General features: G+C 52.7%; 1 protein-coding gene and 2 long non-coding RNA genes across 6 annotated transcripts in view; 1 reads left to right on the forward strand and 2 right to left on the reverse strand.

The window, feature by feature from the left end:
* Positions 1-694: 694 nt before the first annotated feature.
* LOC144236128 (uncharacterized) lies at positions 695-5,587 on the reverse strand. Of its 4 annotated transcripts, none has more exons than XR_013336419.1 (4): positions 3,059-5,587; positions 2,845-2,954; positions 2,662-2,728; positions 695-1,149 (listed from the first exon to the last, which is right to left on the reverse strand). It is a non-coding gene; the product is annotated as an uncharacterized LOC144236128 (long non-coding RNA). The 4 variants fall into 4 exon arrangements; XR_013336420.1 differs by having other exon boundaries at positions 695-1,535; XR_013336423.1 differs by having other exon boundaries at positions 2,821-2,954.
* A 179-nt stretch (positions 5,588-5,766) lies between these two features.
* TTLL11 (tubulin tyrosine ligase like 11) overlaps positions 5,767-25,451 on the reverse strand; it is a 233,162-nt gene continuing 213,477 nt past the window's right edge. Inside the window, 1 exon segment of the mRNA XM_077769746.1 lies at positions 5,767-6,626. Coding sequence (XP_077625872.1) covers positions 6,310-6,626 — 317 coding nt within the window. The 3' untranslated portion in view covers positions 5,767-6,309.
* Positions 6,205-10,278, forward strand: LOC144236129 (uncharacterized). Its single transcript, XR_013336424.1, has 4 exons — positions 6,205-6,264; positions 6,505-6,588; positions 9,420-9,502; positions 9,955-10,278. It is a non-coding gene; the product is annotated as an uncharacterized LOC144236129 (long non-coding RNA).

The following is a 25,451-nucleotide window of genomic DNA, read 5'->3' on the forward strand; positions in this document are numbered from 1 at the left end:
GGGTTCTGGAACACTAGCGCCTCCCTGATGCCACTGAGCACTGGGAATTTCCAGGGGCAGGGGTTCCAGTGTGACTTCAGGCAATCTGCCTTTCACTGTGCCGGGGTAGTCCAGAGTCCGGGAGAGGTCCAGAGCCGACGTAGGCTGCTCCCTTGGAGTCAGGGGAGAGGTGGTGGTGTTCCCAGGGAAGGAGCCGCCAGGCGAGCCGGCAGCACCAGGAATCGGTGCAGCTTGCGTGGCTCGGTTCTCTGGGGAGGCGCCCTGCCTCGAGCTCCCGGTGGGGGGTAGAGCTCACACTCCCACCTGCTCAGCTCGGCGCTGCAGGTGGTGACGTCTATACACATGCAGCCGGACAGGCCACCTCTCCCTCCGGCGGGCAGCTGTCCCTGCCACGGAGCCTCTGATAGGTGGCCAAACTCTGGTGGCACGGCACTCCTTCCCTAGGGGGAGACTGTCCTCAGCAGACCGAGGGGTGGGGCATATTCCAAAACCCCCTCCCCTTACCCACTCCGGGCTCACAGTTTACTGGAGGCAACAGTTAGCTTCCCAGGCAAACAGGAACCATTACGGGAGGAAAACAACAAACAGGAGCCCTCCTCTCACCAACTGACCCAAAATGAACGAGCTCTGTCCGCCGGGTGGATTTGCCGTGAGTTAGTATCACGCGGAAGAAACTGTCGATACTTCGCAGCCCTTTTTACAATGAGCCTGTGTTTAGCAACGCTCAGCTTTGTTTTATTATTGCATTTTACGAAGTTACCAAGACAACTGAGGCCAAGTAACAGAAACTTGACTTTATGTGCCATGAAAATTTAATAAAGAATGCTTAAAGGCTTTTAAGAGGCAGGAGCTTCGGCCTAGCAGCAGAGTCCCCTCCGGGGAGGGCTCGAGCGTGGTGCCTGTCACCAGGCCTCGAAGGACACCGGCTGTCGGGGACGTCCAGGTGGGCACAAGGTCCCCGGCATCCATCTTGTTCCAGACATTTGTTAAGGTAGTTCCCGGGCGCCCAGCCCCGAGACGGGTTTCTTACATTCATGATGACACGACTGTCGCCGTGGGGGCCAGAAACAGGGCAGAGGGGTGACGTGGCTGGTGCGCAGGCGCACAGCCAGAGGGCGTCGGGTACAGCAAAAGCGGGCCATCACGTCCCTGTTGTGAGGCAAGGGGTTCTGCAGGGGAAATGCCCCTCCGCCTTCCTGCATCACCAGCCTCGCTCCCGCAGCCTGGGAGGGCCCCGGGGGAGCCACAGTCAGGAGCAGGCAGGCGGTGTCCCCACGGCCCGGGCCTACGGTCCTGGGCCAACTCTTGGCAAGCACCTTCACGTTGGAGGAAACGTTTCCCAGGAGCCTCTTAGTGAGCACGTTATGTTACCCCAGGGCCTGCACAGAGCCCTTTTCCTTCTGCTCTCTAAATAAGACTCAGAAGGAAATTGCCAGAAATGAGAAAATCATCAGTAATTTTGCCATTTTGTACAAAAGCTCCGTGGTGCTGTGTGCGCGCGCGGGTACCTGTAAGCATTGCGCTGCGTGGTTTTCCTGGTTATAGAAACATCAAGACTTCTGGTTAGTAGAGATGGAGGGGATGGGGTGGGCTGAGGGCTCTGCAAAGCTCCTCTGTCCCCGGGAACAGGGGGAAAAAAAAACCATGGATTTATTTCACGAGGGAGAAATTCGTATGCCATGTGGGAAAATCCCTCTCACATTCATCAGAGCAAATAGGAGACCAGTGAAAATATCAATTGAGGCGAGGTGGATTTTAGGTTAATTGACCTCGCCGGGGAGAGGAGAAGGGCTCCCTCGGCCCCCAGGAGCGCCAGTTTCCAGGTGAGCAAGCGAGTTCATCATTTCTGGGCTTCAAGGGAAGGTGCTCAAACTCCAGCCATTTCAAGCCCAATTTTCAATTATAGGGCCAAGGAGTTTGGGACATTAATCAAGAGGTGAAGCAAAGAAGGGAGCTATTCTGGCCTACAAGTCTGCCCATCACGAGGCAGGGCCCGGGTGTCGGAGGTACAGCAGAGACCATTTGCAGCCTGCGGAGTGTCTCAAGTGTAAGGATGAGGGGAGGTGGAGAGGGAGAGCAGCTGACTGTTTTAGCTTCATTTGTCTTGATGGATGGCAGCATTCGAGAAAGAAAGTTCCTCCTTCATCCCGTCACACTTTGTAGGCAGCGGGGAGCTCGGCATTTGAGCAGCTCGCTGGTTTGCAAAACGCTTCCGTGTGTGCTTGTGCTTGCTGTGTCTCATCAGGGTTCCCAGGGACCGAGTGGGGGAGCGCCTGTCACCCCCTTGTGGGGCTGAGGGACCTGGATCCCGGGGGTGTCGTGACCCCCAGGGCCCTCCTGGGGGGCTCAACATGGGCGGAGCAGGTCTGCAGGCCCACGCTGAGACCCCAGAAGCCTGGGTGTGAGCTGAACACCCCTCCCCCCAGCCTCACACGTCTCTGAAATGGGTCCCAAAGCCTCTCCCCTCTGGGTTTTGGGAGCGCTGAGTCTCCATGCAGAGCAGACACAGTGCCGAGAAGGGAGCAGGGGCCTCCCTGTGGGTCCCAGCTCTGCCTTCCTCCGGCCCGGGGTTGGACATCAGTGCCCTATCTGTGACGAGGGTCATGAGAACGCCCGTCCCTCGCCGGGTTGTTGGATGGTCAGAGGACGGGACAGACTTACCAGCACTTTGTAAACTGTGAAGCACTGAACAGATGTTGTTAAGTTCACATGGGAAAAGGAGTTGGTTCTAGAAAGGCAGAAACACCATTCCAAATGTCAGGGCTCCTCCGCAGACCAGACCGGTCCCACCAGCCCCCAACCATGGACAGTCACCTTCACCTCGGGATGACCTGCTCAGCTCACCAAGCCCACAGACGCAGGCTCTGCTCCTGCAGGGCTGAAGAGACGGCCGGACTCCTGATGGAGGGGGTTAGCCACCAGGCTGGGAACACAGAGGTGTTGAGTGAATGGCCCTGGCAAGGTTTAAAATGCCATGACTGTTGAGGGTGTTCACGGGCACCGTAGCCCCACCCCGCCCCTGGGACTTGCTGGATATTTGTATTGTTTCAACCAGCACCTGCGGGACCCCGCACCCCACGCTCGAGGGGCCAGCATGAATCCGGCACCTGCTTGACCTGGAGGAACTCCCAGCTTGTAAGGGTGAGCCCTGTGATGTCACAGGGCAAGCATGGTAATAACAGAACTTTCCAGATTCTCACGAGCAGACGGAGGGAGCAGTTGATGCTGTGGTGGGGGTGGGGGGTTGCAGTGGGGTGTTTGAGCTGGACCTTGAAGGTAAGTAGGTGCCCATTGGACGGAGGGAGGCCATCCGGCCAGGGGGAACAGTAAGCACAAGGGCAGGAGAGGCTGAAGTGGGTCCTGGCCCTGGGGCAGGTACCAGCACATTCTCTTCCCCAGAGGCCACAACACACAGCGAGTGCCCTGGGAGCGTGGTGACAGGGGCTGTGGCAGAGGCTACCCCCTGAAAAGGGTGGGCCAGGCATGTCTTTAGGATGGAGAGGAAGGACCGGGCTGGATTACGAGCAGCCTTGAACGTTGGGTTAAGGAGCATTGGCTTAGATGACGGTTGATTGAATTAGGGGATCGTGTGGTCGGCTCCGTGGTTCTCCGAATTCCTTCGGGGCCACTAAGGACGTAGGATGGAACGTGAGTTAAGGGGGGTGAGAGGCAGGAGGAGGTGAAGTCCGAGCTGGGGGAGAGGGCAGGGACCCACAGGAGAAACGAGGGCACCTCTTTGGAGACGGAGGCTCTGTCTCCAGGAGGCCCCGCCTCCACACCTGTTAGGACAGCAACTAACAACTAACAACTGCACCGAATCCAATGCGCCTTTATTAGCACCTACAGCAGGCTCCCTGCGGCCAGGCTGTGGGGACTCAGCTCCTGGCTGTGACAGCAGGGAAGCCAAGCACATCTCCTAGGAGGCTGGAAGGAGGGGAGCAGGATGGCCACTGTGGAAGAGGAAGGGAGCTGATCGGTGCACCGGAAGTGACAGGCGTGGCAGAAAAGGGTGGGGCGGGGCCAGGGCCCGAGGGGAGACAGGCTGAACCCCATCTTCTCCATTCACTGAACCTGCTCTAGAAAGCGGGCCCTTCAGGGACCTCTGGGAAGGGGTGATGTGGCTGGAGTGTGTGCACGTATGTGTGTGAATCAGTGGGAGGGGGACCAGGGGAGACTAGGGGAGAATTGGCCCGATGGATCCCGAGGGCCCCACCCCAGGTAACACACAGGGCCCTCGGTTCCTCATGGGGCATCTCTGGGCCCGGGATCTCTACCCCCAGGTCCCCTCTTCTAGGAGAAAGGACAGGTCTGTCTTTGCTATCATTTCAGGGGCACCCTGAAACATGTGGGGTGTGAGAAACAAAGGGTGTGAACAAGGGGGGCTTCCCACAGGCAGCATGGGGGCGGGGACGTCTCCTATCACTCACTCTGATAAGCGAGCAGCATTGAATTCCCGTGGGAAGCACTGAGAAGAAAGGACCCAGTCGGTCCCTCACTGGCCTCTTGTAAAATGGCAGCCTCATTTCCCTGACACTCACCCCGTGGGGTGCAGCCGAGGGGCTCTTCCAGACAGGGACCCTGAAGGGCTGGGCGGAGCCACCTGCCTGCTTATGACCTGAACGAGCGGGGACAGGACATTCCTCACCGTGAGAACTGACGTGTTCAAATCATCCCAAACAACGTGGCTCGAATTCAACCTATTGACATGATTTCCCCCCCAAAACCCAATGTGCTTGGTTGATTTTGGAACTGAAAACTTCACTCCATCTTGGCAAGGGAATGCTTTCCGAAAACAAAGTCAGGGCGTTGTTGAAAAGACGCTTTGCTGCTCCCAGCTGCTAACAAGTGTGGGAGGCGCGTTCACTGCGAGGCCCGCGTGCTCTGGCACCAGCCGGGGCTGGGGAACGGGCACGGGGGCTGCAAAGCGTGGTCCTCACAGCAGACCACTTAGAATCACTGACTGTCCCCGCCCATGTCCCCGGGCTGCAGGGAAGCGGGCAGGGCCCCGCGGGACCCCAGGCAGACCTGGAACAGGGACAACTGGAAAATGAGTCACGCTCACCAGGGGACATAAAGGAAATGGGGCTCAGGGGCCAACCCCCAGAACTGGACCAAGCCTCACTCTCCCACGGGACTCCCTCCACACACACCCCCCACGCCCCACCCCAGGCCTGCCTTTTCTCATCTGAAAATGGAAACAGCATTACGAAACTACCCAGGGGATGGAAACTTCTAGAATGTCCCTAAGCAGGAGGCACTGGGTGTACGTCGAGTTCCTCCTGCCCCTCCCGTCTGAGGCCACCTGTCCTGCTTTTTTTGCTTGGGAAAACAAGGTCATTACAGGTGGCTCTTGTCACCAAATAGCCCAGAGTGTGTTCTGCGGGGCTCGGTTTTCCAAAATGCCACCTTTGGCTGCCTCTGAGCCTTCCCCTCTGAGAAGGGGTTCACCTGGGGACACAGATGGACACAAGGAAAGGGTCTCGGGGAAGGGAGGGAGTGGGCTGTCGTGTCCTCACACCACTGAGCTTCTGACATCCTCCTCCTGCTGTTAAGGGGGTTTTCTTGTTCTCCCCTCTGAAGCACCTCCTCCCNCTGGCCAGGTGATGGTGCCTTATTTGTGTGTGTGGGGGGGGGAAGGTCACAGGACCCTGGGACTCCTGCTTTGGGGTCAAACAAAATGACCTCTGAGGCTCCCACAGCTCTGAGGCTCTAGGAGCCTTACCTAGTTACTTCCTGGTTAGTTCTTAATGAATAACAAACGGAACATTACAGTAATAGGCAAGCTAGCAAAACTAATGAGGCCAATCCGTTAACCACACCCTAGTGTAGCACATGACCAGGGTGGGGGGGCCATGCGGGCCCCCTGGCTGGCTCCTCTCCGTTTTCACAGCACGGTGCTGGGCAATCCACATGGTGTCCCTGGGATTTAACCAGTGCTCTCTCGGAGGCCCCTGCACACCCAAGTCTCTGCTTTCTCCGCACTTTTCCTCTCCGCAGCTCAGGCTCGGGATGGCGGGCGCCCCGTGCCCGATCGCAACAGTTTCACCCCGGTTGTCGCTTCCTGTGAGCCCAGAATAGAAGATGCCATCTGTCGCGTTTGGGATGTCATGTGTCCACCGATGACTCACAGAGAGTTGGACCCCCGAGAGGAAGTGCGGGCACCATCAGCCTCTTTCAAAGCACAGCTCGGCAGAATGCAGAGAATGCGAGTTGGGCCTGGGGCTGCCGGGTGGGAATTCTCCGCATCCTGCCCTCTCTCCACAGGTGGGAAGCCTAGAGGGTCCTCTTCAGCCCCGAAGGGCTCGCCTTTCAGCGGCAGCATCGAGCAGCCGTCAGGACAGAGCGTGCCTGGGACGGGTCGCCTTGTGGGCGCTGTTTGTGCAGGACCGGGGGGTTGCCCTCCACCAGCTGCTCGGAGGGGGCGGCGTCTGGGGGGGTGCTGCTGTCCGGGGGCCCGCCCCCCGATGGGCCGCTGCGGCCACACACCAGGCGCTTTTCATCCAGCAGGGACAGGTGGTATTCACACAGGTCGATCAGCGAGGCCACCTGCTCGTGGAGCGGCAGCGTCTTGAACTTCCTCTGAGCCAGGTAAAAGAAGGCCTCCACGAAGGCCTGCAAGCACATCCCTGTGGAAGAGAGACCAGAGTTAAGGAGGAGGGGTGTGCCAAAGAGTCCCCTGCACTGCCTGGGGAAGGCGCAGTTCCAACCGCCAGCCTCCTTCCTCACCACCGTTTCCATCCCGGGGACTTTAGTTTCTGGGCCAAACTCCCAGAGGGCCTGCCTTGTGCCAGCCACCAGCTGGCCATTCACAACCATTTGCAGATCCAACCTCTTCCTTAGTCCTGCGGGGGAGGCCTAATGAGCACTGGTTTACTGACGAGGAAACTGAGTCTCAGAGAAGCAGAGCCAACTGGGCAAAGTCACACGGGCAGGGCTGATATTCAACCTGGCCCAAGGCCTCACCCCTCTGCGCCACCATAAAACGTCCCCATCAGACCCCAGCCTCTAACGTTGATAACCACGGGGAAAGTGCGCTCCTCAGAGAAATGGGTCGGCAACACCCTATTATCTCGACAGAGGTGTTGGTTACACGTGTGTATGCACCTGTCACACACAGGGCAGACACGTGCCTTAAGATGTGTGCATTTTGCTGTATGTAAATTTTACTTCGAAGAGTAAAATAAACCCGACCCCTTCTCTCTACCCGAAATGATATTCTAGAAGATCATAGCAGTCCCCACTGTGTCCCTGAAACGTTCTTCCTTTGCCTCATAAATTCCTGCTCGTCGTTGGGATCGGAGCTCAAGATCACCTGCTCAGTAAAAGCTTCCCTGGCCCCCAGATCAGATGTGGCGCCGGGACAGGCTTCTTGCCCTTTCTTTTGCAGCACGAGACTGTAGCCTGTTCAGAGTTTGTGTGGTTCTTCCAACAGCCTCTCTCTTCCCTGCTGACCTGTGAGCTCCAGCTCACCTCTGTTCCCCAAGGACCAGACGCCCAGTGCTCAATATAGAATGCTTCGTGAATACATGAGTGAATGAATGAATGAACAAATGAGTTAGTGCTTGGTACTTTACAGACATTGCCACTAATCCTCACAACACCTTTTTGAGATCAGTGTTATTACACCCCACTCTACAGATGAGGAAGCTAACATTCAGAGAGGCTGAGTAACTTCCCTGAGGTCACACAGCCAGAGAATAGTGGCCTGGAAATTCAAACTCTGGCTCCCAATTCTTTTATTTAAGTTTGCTTATTCATTTATTATTTTTTAAAAGATTTTTTTAAAGGTTTATTTATCTTTGAGAGAGAGAGAGATAGAGTGTGAGCAGGGGAGAGGCAGAGAGAGATGGAGACACAGAACCCCAAGCAGACTCCAGGCTCTGAGCTGTCAGCACAGAGGTCAACGCGGGGCTGTAAGTCATGAACCGAGAGATCATGACCTGAGCCAAAGTTGGAAGCTCAACTGACTGAGCCACCCAGGCGCCCTTATTTATTCTGAGAGAGAGAGAGAGAGAGAGAGAGAGCACACACATGAGTGGGAGAGGGGCAGAGAGAGAGAGAATCCCAAGCCAGCTGTGCACTGTCAGCGTAGAGTCCCCTACGTGGGGCTCCATCTCACAACTGTGAGATCATGACCTGAGCTGAAATCAAGAGTCAGATGCTTAACCCACTGAGCCACCCAGATGCCCCTGACTCCCAATTCTTTTAATAACTGGTACTACAGTCTTCCCAGTGTCCAAGCAGAAATGAACCCCGAAATCCAAAGTCACGGGATTGCCTGGGCTCCTTGGAGCAGGTGGTACTCAGGCTGGACGGAATGCCACGGGAATTTTAGAGGAGGCTGGCTTCGCCTCTGCTCATCTGTACCTTCCCCGTGGCCTTGCTCCCCTCGTTCTGTCCTCAGGCAGAAGCCTGGCCTAGAGGTTTAAATACTGGCTTATATGTGGACACTGCGATCTGAGAGCTCTTCTTGCGTTGGGAACTTGAGCTGAGCAAAGCTGTTTCTTTGTCTCCTTGCGAATCCATCAAAGTTTTCTTGCTCAGCTTTTCTGGACTCCAGGTGTTCTGCAGTTTCTCCCACCCACCCNAGGGAACAGTGAGCCTGGTATAAAACCCTCTTGATGCAAATCAAGGCCTCGTGCAGAAAGAGACACAGGGAAAAGGGGGCTTCTGCCCAAATCAAGAGACAGAGGTCTCCTGGTCACCGACGATGGGCCAGGGCTCCCCTAGAGTGTGAGTGTGGATGCATGCGGGTGTGCGTTTGTGCATGCGCACACGTGCGTCTGTCACAGTCAGTGGGAGGGTCAGATCCAAGCAGGGAGGAAAGGGCCGGCATCCAAAGCCAGAGAAACCCAATGCAGCCCCAGCCTCCGATTTCAGAACCGTGTGATCTCAGCAGCGCTACTCGAAGTGTGGACGGCAGATGGGTGCCAAGTCCAGGAACTGTGTGTCCCTGGGCTCTGACAAGATAAGGAGCCTGGGCCAGAATATAAATCACCCTCCTCATCAATCACATTGTTTAGTTCAGCTGGCAGTATTTTGTAGCAAGTCGTTCTCTGTAAAGGAAGCAGCATCACATCCGGGCTCAAGCCTCTTGTCCAAGACTGTACAGAACAGTTCGTGGATTGCAACTCTGAGCAGCCCTGGTCTACACAACCTTTCCCCGCTTTAACGCGCAGGACACTGGGGCACCTGGGTGGCTCAGTCAGTTGAGTGTCTGACTCCTGCTCAGGTCATGACCTCACGATTCATGGGTCCGAGCCCCGCACTGGGCTTTGCGCTGAGCGTGTGGAGCCTGCTTCAGATTCTCTCTCGCTCCCTCTCTCTCTGCCCCTCCCCTGCTCGTGCTGTCTCTCTCTTCAAAATAAGTAAACGTTAAAAAAACAAATTTAACGTGCATGATCTTGTCAAAAATGCAGGTTCTGGAGTGGGGCCCGAGACACCATATTCCCGACCAGCTTCCTGGTGGTGGTGGCCATGTGGCTGCTTTCTGGAGCACAGTGTGAGTAGCAAGCACAGAGCACCTTTTGCTCAACCAATATTAGTTTCTTTCCCTTAATTAAACTAATAAGGCTGTGACTGACACAGTAATGCACAGGAAAACTACACAGGGCATTTTTGGGGGTTGGGGGGAAATGTGACTAAATCATCTGGAAGGAGCCATTCTAAATTGAGAAATGAGATATGTGTTATGCTGGGTTTTGTTTTTGTTTGTCTACATTTCCTGATTTTCTAGAGTAAACACATACCTTATTGTATTTTTTCATGGACTCCAGAAACAAAACAAAATGAATAAACAAACAAAAAGCAGAATGAGACCTGTAGATACAGAAAACAAGCTGATGATCGCCAGAGGTGGGGGGCGGGGAGAGTGGAGAAAATGGGTGAAGGGGAGGAGGACACACAGGCTTCCCGTTATGGAATGAATAAGTCATGGACCCAATTTTAAAATAGGCAATGGAAAATTCTAGAAGGTGGAACGAGGCGATACAGGGGCAGCCGCTTTTCATTGTGAACCCTCTGCCACTATTTGAATTTGAAGTTATGCGCATGTATTACTTTGAAGAAAACGCAATGCCAACTTCCTGAATACACATTCTACTTTGATAAAGTTTATATACATGCAAGGGAAATAACAGCAAAAGGGAAGAGAAAGGGACCTTACTGACTCGACCAGACGTGCTATGCCGGGCGCTGGCTCTGACCCCACTACAACTCTCAACTGTGCCCCTGAGAAAATGGAGATGGGAGAGACCAAATAACTTGAGCTCGGGTCACATACCAGTAAGTGTGGCAGGGCTGGGATTTGAACCCGGGCCTTATGCACTGCAGGTCCTTCATCTCATTCCTGGAATAAGGAATGGGCAAAATGAGTAGGGCTTTGATGGGCAGCGATGAGCTGGGAATGGAGGGCTGGGCTGAGAACAGGGAGGAGGGAGCAGGAGGTGGGGCGTTTGGCCCAGTGATGGGTGGGGGGCGCCTGCAGGGTGGGGGGAGGGGGGCAGCTAGACTAGACTGGAGAGGACTGGAAGGCCAGGGAACATGGGCCGGGAGCCACAGAAGGGGTCCAGGGAAAGCAAGCCCAGATCCAGTTGGGAAGTTCCGTGCCTAGGACAGCTTGAGCACATTGTCCGCTCAGGGGACTCCTGTTTTGTGCAGTGAGATGTGTGTGTTTGTGTCATTCCTCAAATGCAATCCTGTGAGGTCGGTGAGGACTCAGAGCCCTGCCCTCACGGTCCTCTCTCACTAGAACGGACTCATCCAAGGGACACTTGGCTCTTCATACCAAGCCAAGCACCGTCCCTCCCTGTGCTCCAAAAGCCTGGTCTAGCATCTTCCTTTACAGATGCGGGGAGCGGTAAACGAGGCCCAGCAGAAGCAGGATCAGGACCCCAGGTCTCCAGACTTCAAACTGTACTACCATCACGAGCACCAAAATAAGAAAGCAAACCAGACACTTCCCAGGTCAAGGGACTGGGGAACAGGGCTGTCTACACTGGCTGGGGCCCCCACTGAGTATGCCTGAGAGAGTGTGAAGGCCAGTGAAGGCTGGGAAGAGGGACACCCCCCATTGCACGCCATGATACGTGGGTTGCCGGCCCCCACAATGGCCATCTTGAGGGGCCGTATGCTTGAGTTTGACAAGACATCGTTCTTGCTCCTCATTTCATCAAGTGGCCCAGGAAACGGTGGCTGAACCCAGGTCAATATTTGCTGAGCTGCAGAGAATTGAGCTTTGGGGAGGGGAAGAGAGAGAGGGAGACCCAGAATCTAAAGCTGACCTGAGCCGATGTCGGACACTTAACCGACAGAGCCACTCGGGGGCCCCTCTCCTTCTTTCTTCCATACAATGAGAAGCCCACCAGAAAGCCTAGGAAAGCTCATGAATGTCCCCTCTCTAGAACTGACCTTCAATCCACTCTGTCCACAGAAGATGTTTTCACTCGGTAATTAACAACACACACAAAACTTTGTACTTCTTGTGCTTAAAACAATGTCGCAAACATTTTTGTATGTTGCTATGCAGCCTTCATAACATTATTTTAATAGTCGCAGAATATGCCATCAAATCTTACTTTGTATATCATTTCGCCATATCCCCCACTGTTGAACACCAGGCTAGTCACCTTCTCTTCACCATTATTGAGAACATAAGCACCATCATAAGCCCTTGGCACATCGCTGTTTTCATTTCTGATTCATTTATTCTTTTGCAATAAAACCCTAGGAATCTGGGGGGGGGGATAATGTTAAGTCTGGTTTTGGTAATTAATTTCATGTAAAAAATATTTGAACCTTATAGAGTCCTCAGTGGACAAAGCACACGAATGGGTAGTTCACGTACATCAGCAAGTGAGGGAGAACACAGCCACTCGCACTGAAGCCGCGGGGTGCCACTGCTCACCCTTTAACAAAAAATGTAAAATAACGCTAACGGTGAGTTAATGGTGAAATTGCTGTGGACTTTTGAAAAGCAATTTGGCAAAAGTTTTAAGAGCCATTCAAGTGTTTCGAAATACTCCTCCCAGAGGAAAAAGAAAAGCACACAACGGTGTTCATCATCAACTTACTCACAGTGCCCGAGGCGGGGGAGTGGATTTATAGGGTATTTTTATATCCCTTCTATTTTTTCTGTATTTTCCAGGTAAAAAGTCCATGTTCACTGTTGATAATATATATTATTTAAAAATATATATATTATTAAAAATATATATATTAAAATATATGTATTAAAAATATATATTATTAAAAATATATATATTATTTTAAAAAATACCCCAACCCAGCCTCTAATGTCTGGAGATCTAGGACGCTATCCCTGGTCCACCCCCAGGTAGAGCTAATTGCCCTTTGCTGGGGTTCCCCTTTGTTTCCTGCTATATATTGGGACAAACCCATGGGTCCGAGGCTGTCTCCCCAGTGGGACTGTGTACTTCTGGAGGCAGGGACATTGCCCCAATCTTCTCCGCAACCCCAGTGCCCAGCACAGCCTGGCACACAGCAGGCACCAATAAAAATCCACTTAATCCACTTGAATGGGCTGTGACCGCAATCCCGTGATACGGGTCTTATTGTTCCCATTTTACAGCTGAGGACAGCAAGGTAAGCCAAGGGGCACAGGGAAAGACAACCCTAGGAGAACTCTTCTCTTAGACAACGTGCGGACTCATGAGACCAAGATGGTCCAGACCGGAGGCTCTAGAAGTCTAGAGTCCCCTGAAGGACTCATGAAAACAGACTTCCGGCCCCACCCCCAACCCCGTGCAGAGCTCCAGACTCTGAAGCTCTGGAGAATTTGCACTTCTACCACGTGCTCAGGCGGCTAGGAGGCTATTGGTCCAGGGACCCCACTTTGAGGACCCCTCCCTCCCTCCCCAGCATCCTCCTCACCGCCGAATCCAGTCTGTCCATTCTCCACCCTGAATACTCACCTGCAAAACGTGGCCTATTTGCAAAAGGACCTGCCCCTGAGCTTCGAGAAGCCTGACTTTGGGCCAAGAAGGTCTGCCTTTTAAGACAGTCTGACAGGTATTTTTAAAATCGCATGATGGGGGCACCTGGGTGGCTTAGTCGGTTAAGTGTCCGACTTTCACTTAGGTCATGTACTCGCGGTTCGTGGGTTCGAGCCCCGCGTCGGGCTCTGTGCTGACTGCCAGCTCAGAGCCTGGAGCCTGTTCCAGTCTGTGACTCCCTCTCTCTCTGACCCTCCCCTTCTCACGCTGTCTCTCTCTCTCTCTCTCTCTCTCCTAGAAATAAAACATTTAAAAAAAATAAAAATAAAAAAATAAAATAAAATCGCATGATGGAGCCGAGAAGCCATGACATTGCTCCAACGTGGCATTTGGTCCTCTCCTGGTCCCTGAGAAACCGCCCATGCCTGTCTCTCCCAGCGCCATCCCTCAACCGCTGAGTGGGGCAGAGCTCCGTGCCCTCTCCATTGCCCTTCTCTAGCTGTGCTTAGGAAGATGAGACTGGAAAGGTCACAGGCCAGTCCACGGAGGGCCCTGTGAACCATGGTCAGACTTTGGGTTCCCTGCCAAGGAAGACGGAAGGCCACCGGGGACACGTGAAGTGACGCAATCGATGTGGCTGCTGTGTTGAGCCAGGGCGCATGTGAAAAGATAGCCAGGAGATCCCATAGGGGCTACTACACCAATCCAAGCGAGGGATGCAGGCGGCTTGGACCAGAGTGGTTGGTGGCAGAGGCAGGGAGGGTGATAAGATCCCAGACAGAGCCTGAGGGCAGTGCCAACGGATCCGAGATCTGCTGAGCGGTCGGACATGGATAGTGAGGGTAACAGGAGCCCTCATGAAGGAGGACCTCTAATACCAAGGGAGGGCTGCCCTTCCCCTCAAGGACCGTGGCTTTTAAATGTTTTATGCCTAAAATAACCTGGGGACCTTGCCAGAAATGCAGGCTCCTGTCCCTTCTCCTGGGGATTCTGTGTGTCGGCCATGAGACCCTGGAATTGCACATGTCACAGCAGCTGTGGTGATTCTACACGCATGGGTGATGGGGAAACTTTGGAACGAGCGCTCCGTCTTGGCCATCTCCTTAAGGGCTCTCGAGGAGGCAGTGGAGTAAAGAAGTTAAGAAGCTTCATGCTGGGCTAAGCGCGCTGCGGGCGATCATGAGCCATGGGGGACGCCCAGAACAAAGGTCCCCCTCCGAAACCCCATGGCCCACCCCTCCTTGCCGTCTTTGTCTGCTGGGGCTGCCAGAACGCTCTCTGGTGTCCCTTCTTAGAAGGACATCAGTCTCTTGGGATCAGGGCCCCCGCCCTATGGCCTCATTTAAACTCAGCTACTTCCCTAGAGGCTCCATCTCCAAACACAGTCACATAGTCACATGGGGGGGGGGGTTGTAGGTTGTAACAATTCCACAGCATCGCAACTTCTCGGTTCTGTGTATGGCTCGCCCAGCACTCAGACGCACCCTCCTACTACCACCCAAGTCTTTGAGGTCACCTGAGCCACTGAGGAGAGATACTCCCTGAAAAACCCTCCCGGCTCAAGCTTGGAGTTGGAGGCATCCCTTCGGTAACGTTGCCTTAGTGACCTGTCACAGTAACGTGATGAAAGTAAACAAAAACAGTGATCATTGTGGAGCCCTCGTTAAGTGCCAGGCCCTGATCTAAAGGCTTCATGTGCATTTTTTAACTTAATCCCACAGAAGCCCTTCAAAGCAGGCGTCAAGATCAGTCCCGTTTTATCCTCAATGAGACTTGCCAGAGTCACACAGCCGGAAGGGGACAGCCTGGAGAACCATTCTCGAAGCTTCTTTACTCTGTGGCTGCTTCGAGGGCCCTCATAGAGATGGTCAAGTCAGAGTGTTACTTCCGGTCACTCAGGAGGAGGAAGCGAAGGAGGGAACAATGCAGGCCTCGCAGGGGATGAGGGACGGGCCCATCCAGTCCTGCTGGCCGTCAGCGAGGTGGTGCCCATCTGCCCGTCTCTGCTCACAGGCTTTCCCCACCTGCCTCCCACGCCTGAAGATAAGCTGTGGAGTATTTTTTTAAACTTGATTTTGGGTTGACGGATGTCGCTGGAGAAAGCAGCCTTCGCAACATTCCGGATGTGGCCACGTGCACGTCTCTCACCCAAGACTGATGCCTGCTTCCTGGGATGCGGCCCCTGACAGACCATGGCCTCATTCTGTCAGTCAGCGGGTGAGGGGGGGGCGCGTGGGCTCCTTCTGGCCTCTGAAGTCCTGTCGCCCCCACCCCTTGGGAGGCGTCCTCGCATGCAGGACTTAACGAAAGCGCTGGTGGCTACCCTCCAGTGACCCCATTATCTGCTCTGGGGCCCCAGCAAGAATGTATATCCGGTTTCTCATCTGGGTCTCAGGGTGATGTTCAGAAGGAGAGGCGATCGCGAGCATTCCCCGCTTACAGCTGAGGAGTGTGGACCCAGAGAGGCCGAGTGGCCTGTCCAGGGGGACAAGGCAGCATCATACCCGTGCCTACCTGATGCCCACACCTTGTTGTTTCTCCTGCACGATGCTCCTCTTAACATCTGACATTTATGTATTATTTTACAGTTTACAGAACCCATTTGCATAGATGATATAATTAAATCCAAATCATTGTTGACAGCCAGGGATATTATCCCAGACTGAACAGGAGACATTTTCCCCCCTCGCAAAAATACCTGAGCCTCCTCGCTATAATTCTATTTCAAGGTGCTGGTGTGCTGGGCTAGGCCCAGCTGGCCCTTGCTGGTTCCCTCTGTCTCACCATCATTTAAATCCTTCTCATTACCCACCTAGAAGAGACGTTTCCGTCTCCTAGTGAAATTCCGAACGTGGAAGAACACAAGCTTTCTGTTTCGAAACGGTGGTGGGAAATAAAGCAGAATGATCTTGACTGGAGTGATTCCTGTCTGCGCGGTGGAATGTTCCCCACAAGGGCTGTCTGTGAAGCCTGCACCAGCTCCAGGGTGCTTCATCACCAGGAGCATCCCCTCCATCCCCGGGGCACCTTGCAGCCTGGCTCCTGTTTGCTGCGGCACAATCTCCCCCAGACATGAGTGCGGTCGCTCCAAGCCAGGGGTCTCCCACGAGACGGCCTTGGGCTCATGCGACAGTGGCTGGGGGTCCGATGCACTGGTCTGGGTCCAGCTCTGCTGCGTGCTCGCAGCCTGGTCTCCAGCAAGGGGTCTCCCCTCTGCAGGTCCCCGTTTCTGCATCTGTAATGTGCGGACGTCACACCCTTCCTAACTGGCTTTTACACAGCCACCCCAGAGAAAGGCCACCGCGGAGCCTAATAACCGGAAGCCTCTGGTGAGTTCCCCGCCTGGACTTCTGCGCTGTCACCACACTTTCCTAGAGTGCCCTCATGACATTGGTTTCATTTTCTTCTTTTATGACAGAGAGCGGACTGCTTATCCCCACACTAGACTGTCACGAGCCCAGGCCATCTTCACCCCCGTCCCCCGCGACCGCGAGCAGGTGCTCAACAGTTGTTTGTGACATAAACGAGCAGCCTGGCTGGGACTGAGGAGGGAAAATGGTGCAGTTGGTCAGAAGACTAGGGCTCTCAAAATGGTGGCTGTCCCTGAGTACGGCAGGGCTTTGAACCAGTCACCTCCCCTCTCCAGGCCTCAGTTTCCCCTTCTGTAAAATGAGCAGCAAATTGGGTGATTTTTTGGGACTCCAGGAGCATGGTGGGGGGATGGTGGCTTCTGAATGTTTAAAAAAAAAATGGTAGTGACAAAAATCACAAGCTGCACATATTGCGGGCACTCTGCCCACTAGAAGTCACACTGTGCGTTTTCCTGCCCGTTCATGTAATCTCATAGCAACCTTGAGCAGTCCCGCCACCTGCCCAATGTCACGTTGTTGGACAGTGGTCACTGCTGCTCTGCACTGCCTCTCTCCCCAAACCAGATGGAAACCTCCAGAAGGCCCGTCCTTTAAGGGAAGAGAGAGCCTCCTTCCTGCCACTCCTCCCACCCAGCTAAGAACAGAACGGGACACACCCAGTCGTTGTATTTATGTGTTACAGCAGCAACAAGTCACTATCGCCTCTGTCCTTGTCTGGATGAAAAAATTAGTAAGTGTCGGGAATGAACCATAAATAGACCTTGCAGAAAAATCATTATCGCCAGGAGCCTGTGGCACCCAAATAACAAACAAAATCAAAGATGAAAGCGGCTTCCTCATTCGTTCGTGAGGCACAGGGCACACAGAGCAAAGTGGCCCAAGGCCGCCCTCCAGACCCATCCGGCGTCACCGGATCCCAGCGCGGCAGACACAGTTTCCTGAGTCACTGGCTGAGAAGATGGGCTACTGGACTGGTCACCACTTCCGGCAACTCCAGACATTTCTCATGGGATTAATGGCTCCCACAACAAACTTCTGAGGCTCAACACGTTCCTCAGCAAGTGGTTGAAACCTCTGGCTTGGAAAGCACCTCAGAGATAACAAAATCACAGGACATTAACACTCAAAAGAAGAAGAATTACTATGAGTGGCGCTATGTACCAGGCACTGCAGTCACCTCTTTAGGGGTACCTCTCATTTCACCCTCAAAACACAAGTCTGGGTGGTAGATGCATTTATAACCTTTTGGCTGTTTACCAGCAAAACTGCTTTGGTCTTGGGTTCTGTTTGTTGGCTGAGTGCTGCAGGCTTCCAGGGTGCACAGAGGTACAGACAGACATTCGGGCAGAGCCACAGCCTGGAGGTGGGGTGGGGATTCAAACCCCGGGCTGCGAATCTGTCCTCTCAGCAAGCTGCTGCCCCGCATCAGGCTTACTTAGAGAGGCAGGGAGGTGGGGAGCACACGTTACATTAGCCCGACTGTTGTTAGTACTGTCTATCTGCCTGAAGTTCCCCAGTGAGGTTCTGAGCCACGGGTGCCCTCCCTGGCATTGCTGACAGTGGGCATCTGGCCCCCACTTGGTCATCTCCAGCGGCGGGGTGCTCATCCCCTCCCCAGGAGCCCCTTTCTCACCGCGTGCTCCAGCTCTCTGCCTCCATCTGAGCTGAACTGAGCAAAGCCCTACGCCGGTGTCTCTTTCCAGGGAGCAAATCGAACTCTTCTTCCCCACGATGGCCTGGCTCTAGACGGTTTGTGTGCCAGCAGCCAGGGTGATTCCGTTCAAGTCCACAAACACTGGCCAACAGCCACCAAGTGGATACACGGGTATGCAAGCCCTCCTCTGCCAGAGCGGAGGGGAAAGTGTGTGTGTGTGTGTGTGTGTGTGTGTGTGTGTGTGTGTGTGTGTGNAGTGGATTGGGTCAGAACGCAGAGGGAGCAGCAGAGAATTGAGGGAGGAGAGGTAGGTGGTTTGGAGTCCGTGCCTGGTGCTCTCAGCTGCAAGGGTTTCTCCCCTTCTCCTGAACTGCACCCATCGCCCCCCAACACACCAGGCTCTCTCACTGTTTAAAGGCTGCCTTGACGTTGATCTCACCTTTCTAGCTCTGGCTCCTTGATCACCCGAACTGGTCCTGCCAAGAAACTGGGCGCCCTCCATTCCCCTTTCCAGCGCCCACTGCAGCATCCAACAGAGGGGAAGCCTCCCTCCTTGAAGGGCGTCCTCCCTGCTTCTCTGGTGCCCTCCTCTCTAGCTTTTCTTTGTATTTTCCCAGCAACTCCTGGGGCAGGGGGCTCTGGTGTTTTCCTGATTCCTCTCTGGTTCTGGGGGGCACGGGGTCTCCCAGGGCTCTCCCCCGGGCCCAGGTCTCCCCTCCTGTCTTTCCTTCCCTAGGTTTTAAATATCTTCCAAAAATCAAGGCTCACCTCCCCTTGCAAGCTCTGGCCAGACTGCTTTTTCACCACTGGGATATCTCATTAGCATCTCAAAGAGCCTGTTAGAAATGGACCTCCTGGTCTTCCCTCGCCTTCCCGCTTTGCCTTACATCCCACTCATTTCAATAAATACTATCTCCACCCACCTCACTGCTCAAGCCAGAAGTCGGAGAACCTTTTTTGAAACTCCTCTCCCACGGCCCCCATCCCTCTCCACCACTGACAGCCACCCATCCTTCCCCCTGGAAGGCCATGGCTCCCCGGGACCCCTAGCAACCTCCTCACTGGTCTCCCCACTTCCAGCACTGCCTCTTCCAACACAGCAGCCAGAATGGCCTTTTCAAAACATGAATCAAGCCACATATTCTGCTGTCACCTCCCCACTGGCATTGAGAGCAGCACCCGCATGCCTTCACCTGCTCCGGGCCACTGCGAGATGGAGTCCCTCCCGCGTCTGCAGCCCCCTGTAAGCCACAGCCCCCTCTCTGCCTGTGTGCCCCGACCTCCCCCACCTCAGGGCTCTCTGGTCATTAGCCATTCCCTCTGCTGGAACATTCTTTCCCTCAGTCCTCACCCCGTTAGCACTTAGACTTCAGCTACCACGCTACTTGTGCTGACAGATCTCCCTGATCCATCTCCTAATGTAAATTAGGTCTCCTCTGCTATTCTCCTTAAAACTTAGTCATTTTCTCTCCAAGAGCTCATCGCACGTAAATACGTGTTTATTTCTGTGTTTCTATGTTTAATCTCTGTCTGCCTCTGCTATGAGGCTGTCAGGGGCATGAAGCCTGGGCGGCCTACGGGTCACTGCACACACTGTCACGAACAGTAGTAGACTAACTGGATTAAATATACACACAAAACGCGTGGCACATAGTAGGTGTTTGGCAAATGTCGCTTCTCTCCTCCTTTAACCTTTAACCTTTGACCCTGCTCGGGTCATCGACGGCAGGCTGTGCCTGTGTTCAAACTCCAGTCTGTCTCTTAGCTGCCGCTATTGGTTCATTGGCTCATTCCCTTCACTTCTGGAAGCCTCAGCTTCTACTGACCCTGCCCAGCTCGTGTGGGGTTTCAGAGGGAGAATATAGGTATACGGGGCCAGGCCGGCACAGGAGGACACCCCCAAATCTGAGCCTCTTTGTTGACTGTCTCTAGGTGATCAGAAAGGCCAAGCCTGGCAGGTGATGGTCTGCTACCCTGCAGGGCACAGTCTCAGGATCTCCAGCCACTGCTGTTTTCAAACAATGCGCAATTTGGGGATAGACCGCCCTAACTCACCCCCCCCAAGGCAGCCCTGTTCCTTGTACCCCAAGTTTGCCCGGTTAACTGGCTGCACCTTCTGGGATTCGCAGCAGCCCAGAGTCTGGAGCCTCCAGAGTGGGGGTCCCCACTCTCCAAGAAATTCCAGCCCAGGCCTCAGGGGAGAGACCCCTCTGAGGAGGTCCGAGGAGCCGGCCTGTCACGGGAGAGGGGATGGGAAGGCAGATCAGTGTCAAAAACAATATCGAGAAGTGGGTTTCAGCTTGACTCACATTAAGAATGTCACTTTGGAGCGCAAATGAGAGAGAAGAGAAATGCTCTTTTATGCGGGAGTTTATTTTTATCACTTTGTCAGAGAGAAATTGCAGCCTCGAGGGCACTGGAGCTGCACAGAATTACCCAAAACATTAACATGCAAATTGCCTTCTTTAGAGAAGGTAATTTTATTAGTGCACGAAATGTTTCTTTCACTGTACTCACGCTCAGGAGCAGTGCTGTGTGGGGGCCAGTGGGGGCCACCACAGATGGAGGGCGCGGGGGAGTCCTGAACTTGGCTGGGGTTCTACTGCCTCCTCTGCTTGGGATGGGCCATGCTACAGCATTGTGGCTGGTTACCATGGCTGCACCCAGTGTAGACAGCAAGTGACTTGTTCAAGATCACACAGCGTGGATGGCAGAAGAGGCAGAGCTGAGGTCATGGGTCCTGTGTCTAGGAAGGCAGGTGAGCCACAGGGACTCAGTCCTGGAAGCAGCCACTCTGAGCATAAGGAGCAGTGACATTCCATCCTTCTAGTCCTCCTTTGATGTATTCACTCACTCAGCCTTCCAGGAAGCTTTCCCTGGGCTAAGCTCTGGGCCCTAGACGTGAACCAGGCATGGGCTCAGCATCCACGGGGTAGGGGCAGGTGGAGAGGGATACAGACGCCCGCAAACACTTACAACCCAGCAAGGGAAGGCTGGGCTTAAGGAGGGCTGTAGGGAACAGGAGAGAGCAGGGCTGGCTGGCGGGGAGGCAGGGAGAGGGGCCTGGAAGCTTCGCAAGCGAGGGTCTCTCATGGACGCACTGTCCAGGCAGACAAGGAAGGAACGGGTTTTACAAGGCAGGGAGCCGAGCGGGAGAAGAGGCAGGAAAGGAAGCATGTCGGTCTGGCTCACAGGAGCCTGTGAGGCTGCTGCGCGGAGTGTGTGGGAGGAGAGTGGAGCCGGGATGGGGGGCTGGGGCTGCAGGGGGTGACGAGGAGGCTGGCCAGGCCAATCTCAAAGGCTGAAGGGCTCCGATTTTATCCTCAGGTGGCCAGCAGCCCCCGCAGGCAGGGCCGGGCCGGAACAGAACCGCGTTCCCCTGAGAGCTCGGGAGGGAGGGGGTTTCCCCAGCCCTGATGCCAGGATGACAGAAGGTTGACTGAGGCTGCGCTTACATAAGGCTCCCTCCTCCCTTCACAGACGTGATCAGTGGGGAAGTGTGGGCAGAGACACCCACCTGCCACCAAGAAGAAAGCACCTCAGTCATGTAAGGTCTCGCTGAACAGTTCAGGTGCGCTCTCTTTCCCAAGAGGCTGCTATCCCTCACCCTGCGGTGGCTGGCAGGTGCATCCCCTGAGCGTGACGGGGCACGGGCAATGGCTCTCCCCAGCCCAGGAGCTGGCTTTTAGGGACGCCGGAGGGAAAGTGTGGCTATTTCAAGTAAGCTCAGAGCAGCCACGGAGCTCCGGAATGGGCATACTCTAGCTCAGCCTTTCTCAACCTTGCTACTTTCCAGATTTGGGGCCAAAACCTTCTTTGTTGAGGGGGGAATCTGTCCTATGCACTATGGAATGTTAAGGGGCACCTGAGCGGCTAAGTCAGTTCAGTGTTCAACTCTTGGTTTCGGCTCAGGTATTGATCTCATGGCTCGTGATTTCGAGCCCCGTGAGTTCGAGTTCTATGTTGTCAGCATGGAACCTGCTTGGGATTCTCTCTCCTTCTCCATCTGCCCCTCCCTTGCGCCCTCTGTCTCTCTCTCTCTCAAAATAAATAAATAAACTTAAGAAAAAAACTTTTTTTTTTAAAAGAATGTTAAGCAGCACCCTTGGCCTCTGCCACTAGATGCCGATAGCAACTTCCCTCCTTCTCCAGTTATGAGAGAATGTCTCCAGACATGGCTGAGTGTCCTTCGGGGGATGAGGTGGGGGAGGGCGGGAAGGTGCAAAATCCATACCCTAATTGAGAACCATTGATCCTACCCAGACTTATGAAGCCTGACACACCTGACCCCCAGAAGTCTCCCAAATCTCCCAGGGAGATGCAGGATGCCGCAGCGCACGGGCACGGGATCTGCCTCTTCCCCTGCCCCCGTGTGGCAAAGGATGGGGCAGAGTATTGCAGGTTTTATCATGTGTTCGTCTTGGCTCTCTCAAAATTAAGTCTGTGATTTAATTCCTAAAAGAGCTAGGAAGCAGAGCCAGGTGGCAAGATAGAGAGCCAATGGATGGCAGGTTGTTTTCCCATTAACTTACCAGGGTGTCAGAGTCCCTAGGATTCAAGGTCTCACCTGTAAAGCAAAGGCGTTGGCATTGGTGACCTCTGAGGCATTTCTGGTTTTAAACACTATGATTCTATGGCAGTAAAGTAAACACCCATTGGAGAATGCTAACAGTGAATACCGAAGTTAGCCTCATGTGAGAGATGGTAGACTCTGGCCTGGGTAAGGATCTATTTTGGCTAATTTAAGAAAAAAAATTGTTTTATTGTTTATTTTTGAGAGAGAGTGAGAGAGAGAGACAGAATCACGGAAGCAGGCTCTAGGCTCTAAATTGTCAACATGGACCCTGATGTGGGGCTCGAACTCGTGAACCATGAGATCGTGGCCTGAGCCGAAGTCAGAAGCTTAACCCCATGAGCCAACCAGGTGCCCCTATCCTGGCTAATTTGGCCATTTCCTTGACCAAGGACAGGACTGGTCAGGTGGCTCATGAGGTTCCCATTTCATTCTCAGGTTAAATGACTAAGCCCAGATTTCTCCAAGAATTTCATTAAAATTTTCAGAAAAAGCCTGTATAGTAAACATATCTGGAATGTGTGGGATTGGTAGTTTCTCAAAGACTGTTAGAATCAGAAGACAGAGAATTTTGGCTCTTCCTTTCACCCATTAGCTGGGTGACCCTGGGCACATTAGTTAACCTCTCTGAACCTCAGGTAACCTGGGGTAGAAAGATGAACTCTCTAGGTTGGTGTGAAAAGTGCAAAATGCACATAGAGGACTTCCAGCTTTAGCACTGACCTGTAAAGAGCCTGGAAGTCATCACTCCCAATCTCACAACAAGAAAAAAGATAAGCAAACTGAAAATCAATGACATTCCCTACGTCTATCAGAGAATTGTGGTCACAGGGTGAAGTGCCACCTTGAAAACTAGACAGACAAGTGACAACAGAGAATCACAGCCAAGGTCAGCTTACCAGCAGTGGCTGCGGGAGCCAGTAACTGGAGGAGCGCTTAACTGGTGATGGAGGAATTGCTGGAGGCTGAATGGATGAGATTGAGAGTTAAACACTCCAGAAGCCCAGTCTTAGGGGTCCTTCCAGCATCTGTGGGTTTTACCTCCAGAGCCCCACTGGGTTCTCAAGGTGGTGATTGGAGAAAAATCCACATGCTACAGGTAAGGAGGTGTGTGGGGAAGTAATGTTTCCAAAATATGCTCTGAGTGTTCTCCATCACAAAAGACAGCCCTCAAGGGAGACTGCTTTGCCAGAGGCTTATTTGACCTGAGGGAAGGGCAGTTAGACAACTCCAGTTGGCTTTCCTGCCTCACATGAGGGCAGAAAAAAGGGCTAAGGAACACTTCTGAATGTGGCAGTCCAGGGACTCAAGCCCACCAAGAAATTGAGATTTAATGATAAGATTATTAAATGCTGTCTCTCCCCAACACCTTACTACCACACTTCAAAAGGGCTCCAAGGTAACCACAGTGGATAACAATTGATAGCTCCACGACAAAGACTCTCTATTCAAGGAGTTTTTAGGAAAGCCCAAGGACAACAGGGGTGGAAAATAAAGCACAAAAACTGAAGCCTCTGCCACTACAGCTGCAGCAAACATTAAATACAGCCTAGCTCCTAGTTGGGTTAACATAAAACCTCACACTGAAAGCCTGATTACCTCAGTTCCTACTCCTTGATCTACCATGTCTGGCTTTCAACAAAAAATTACAAGACCTGCGAAAAGACAAGAAGAAAAATTTGTCTGAGAAGAAAAAGGAAGCATTAAAAGGAGACGTAGCGATGACACAATTGTTAGAGTCTCGCAATGCAGAATTAAAAATAATGATGATTAATATGTTAAGGGCTCTAACGGAAAAAGTAGGGAACACTCAAACAGATGGGTAATGGAAGGAGAGGGATGGAAACTCTAAGAAAGAATTAAAAGAAAATGTGAGAAGCAAAAACCACCATAAGAGAAATGATGAATGCCCCCAATGGACTCAACTGTAGACAAGACACAGATAAGGAAAGGATCATGAGCCTGAAAACATGTCAATCAAAATGTCACAAACTAAAATACAAAAAGAAAGAGTGTAAAAAAGAAGAATGTCCAGGAACAGCTTCTTTGGACAACATAGAGGAAATAGATACATTTGTTGAAACATATGACCCACCAAGACTGAGTCATGATGCAATAGAATTTCTGAGAAGACCAAGTACTAATAAGGAGATTGAATCAGTCGTCAAAAATCTCCCAACAAACAAAACTCTAGGACCAGATGGTTTCTCTGGTGAATTCTACCAAACTTGTAAGGAAGAATTAATACCAATAATTGCTTTAAATGTGAATGGTTTAAATATGTCCATTAAAAGACAGAGATTGTTAGAGTGGAACAGAAACAAACCCAACTCTATGTGGTTTACAAGAAACCCCTTTTAAACATAAAGACATAGACAGAAAGCGAAGGGGTACAGAAAAATACATCATACTACTACTAACCAAGGAAAGTGGGAGCAGCTGAATTAATTTCAGACAAAGCAGATTGCAGAACAAAATTATCAGGGATAAGGGTGAGCATTACATAATGATAAAGGGGTCAATTCTTTAAGAAGACATAATGGTCTTCAATACATATGTAGCTAAAAACAGAATGTCAAAATACGTGAGGTAAAACAGACAAATCTACTATTAAGTTGGAGATTTTAACACCCCTCTCTCAGTAATTGACAGATCCAGCAGGCAGAAAATTGGTAAAGATACATTTGAATTGAACAGCACCATCAATCAACTGGATCTAATTGACGTGTATAAAATACTTCCCTTTACAAGAGTAGGATAAATGTTCTTTTCAGTTCACACGGAACATTCACCAAGATAGACTGTATTCTGGGCCATAAGGCATACCTTAACAAATATCAAAGAATAGAAGTCCTGCAAGTATGCTCTCAGACTACAAGGGCATTACACTGAAGATTACG

Source organism: Crocuta crocuta, unplaced genomic scaffold (assembly GCF_008692635.1).
Source record: "Crocuta crocuta isolate KB4526 unplaced genomic scaffold, BGI_CrCroc_1.0 scaffold95, whole genome shotgun sequence".
NCBI classification, from domain to species: domain Eukaryota; kingdom Metazoa; phylum Chordata; class Mammalia; order Carnivora; family Hyaenidae; genus Crocuta; species Crocuta crocuta.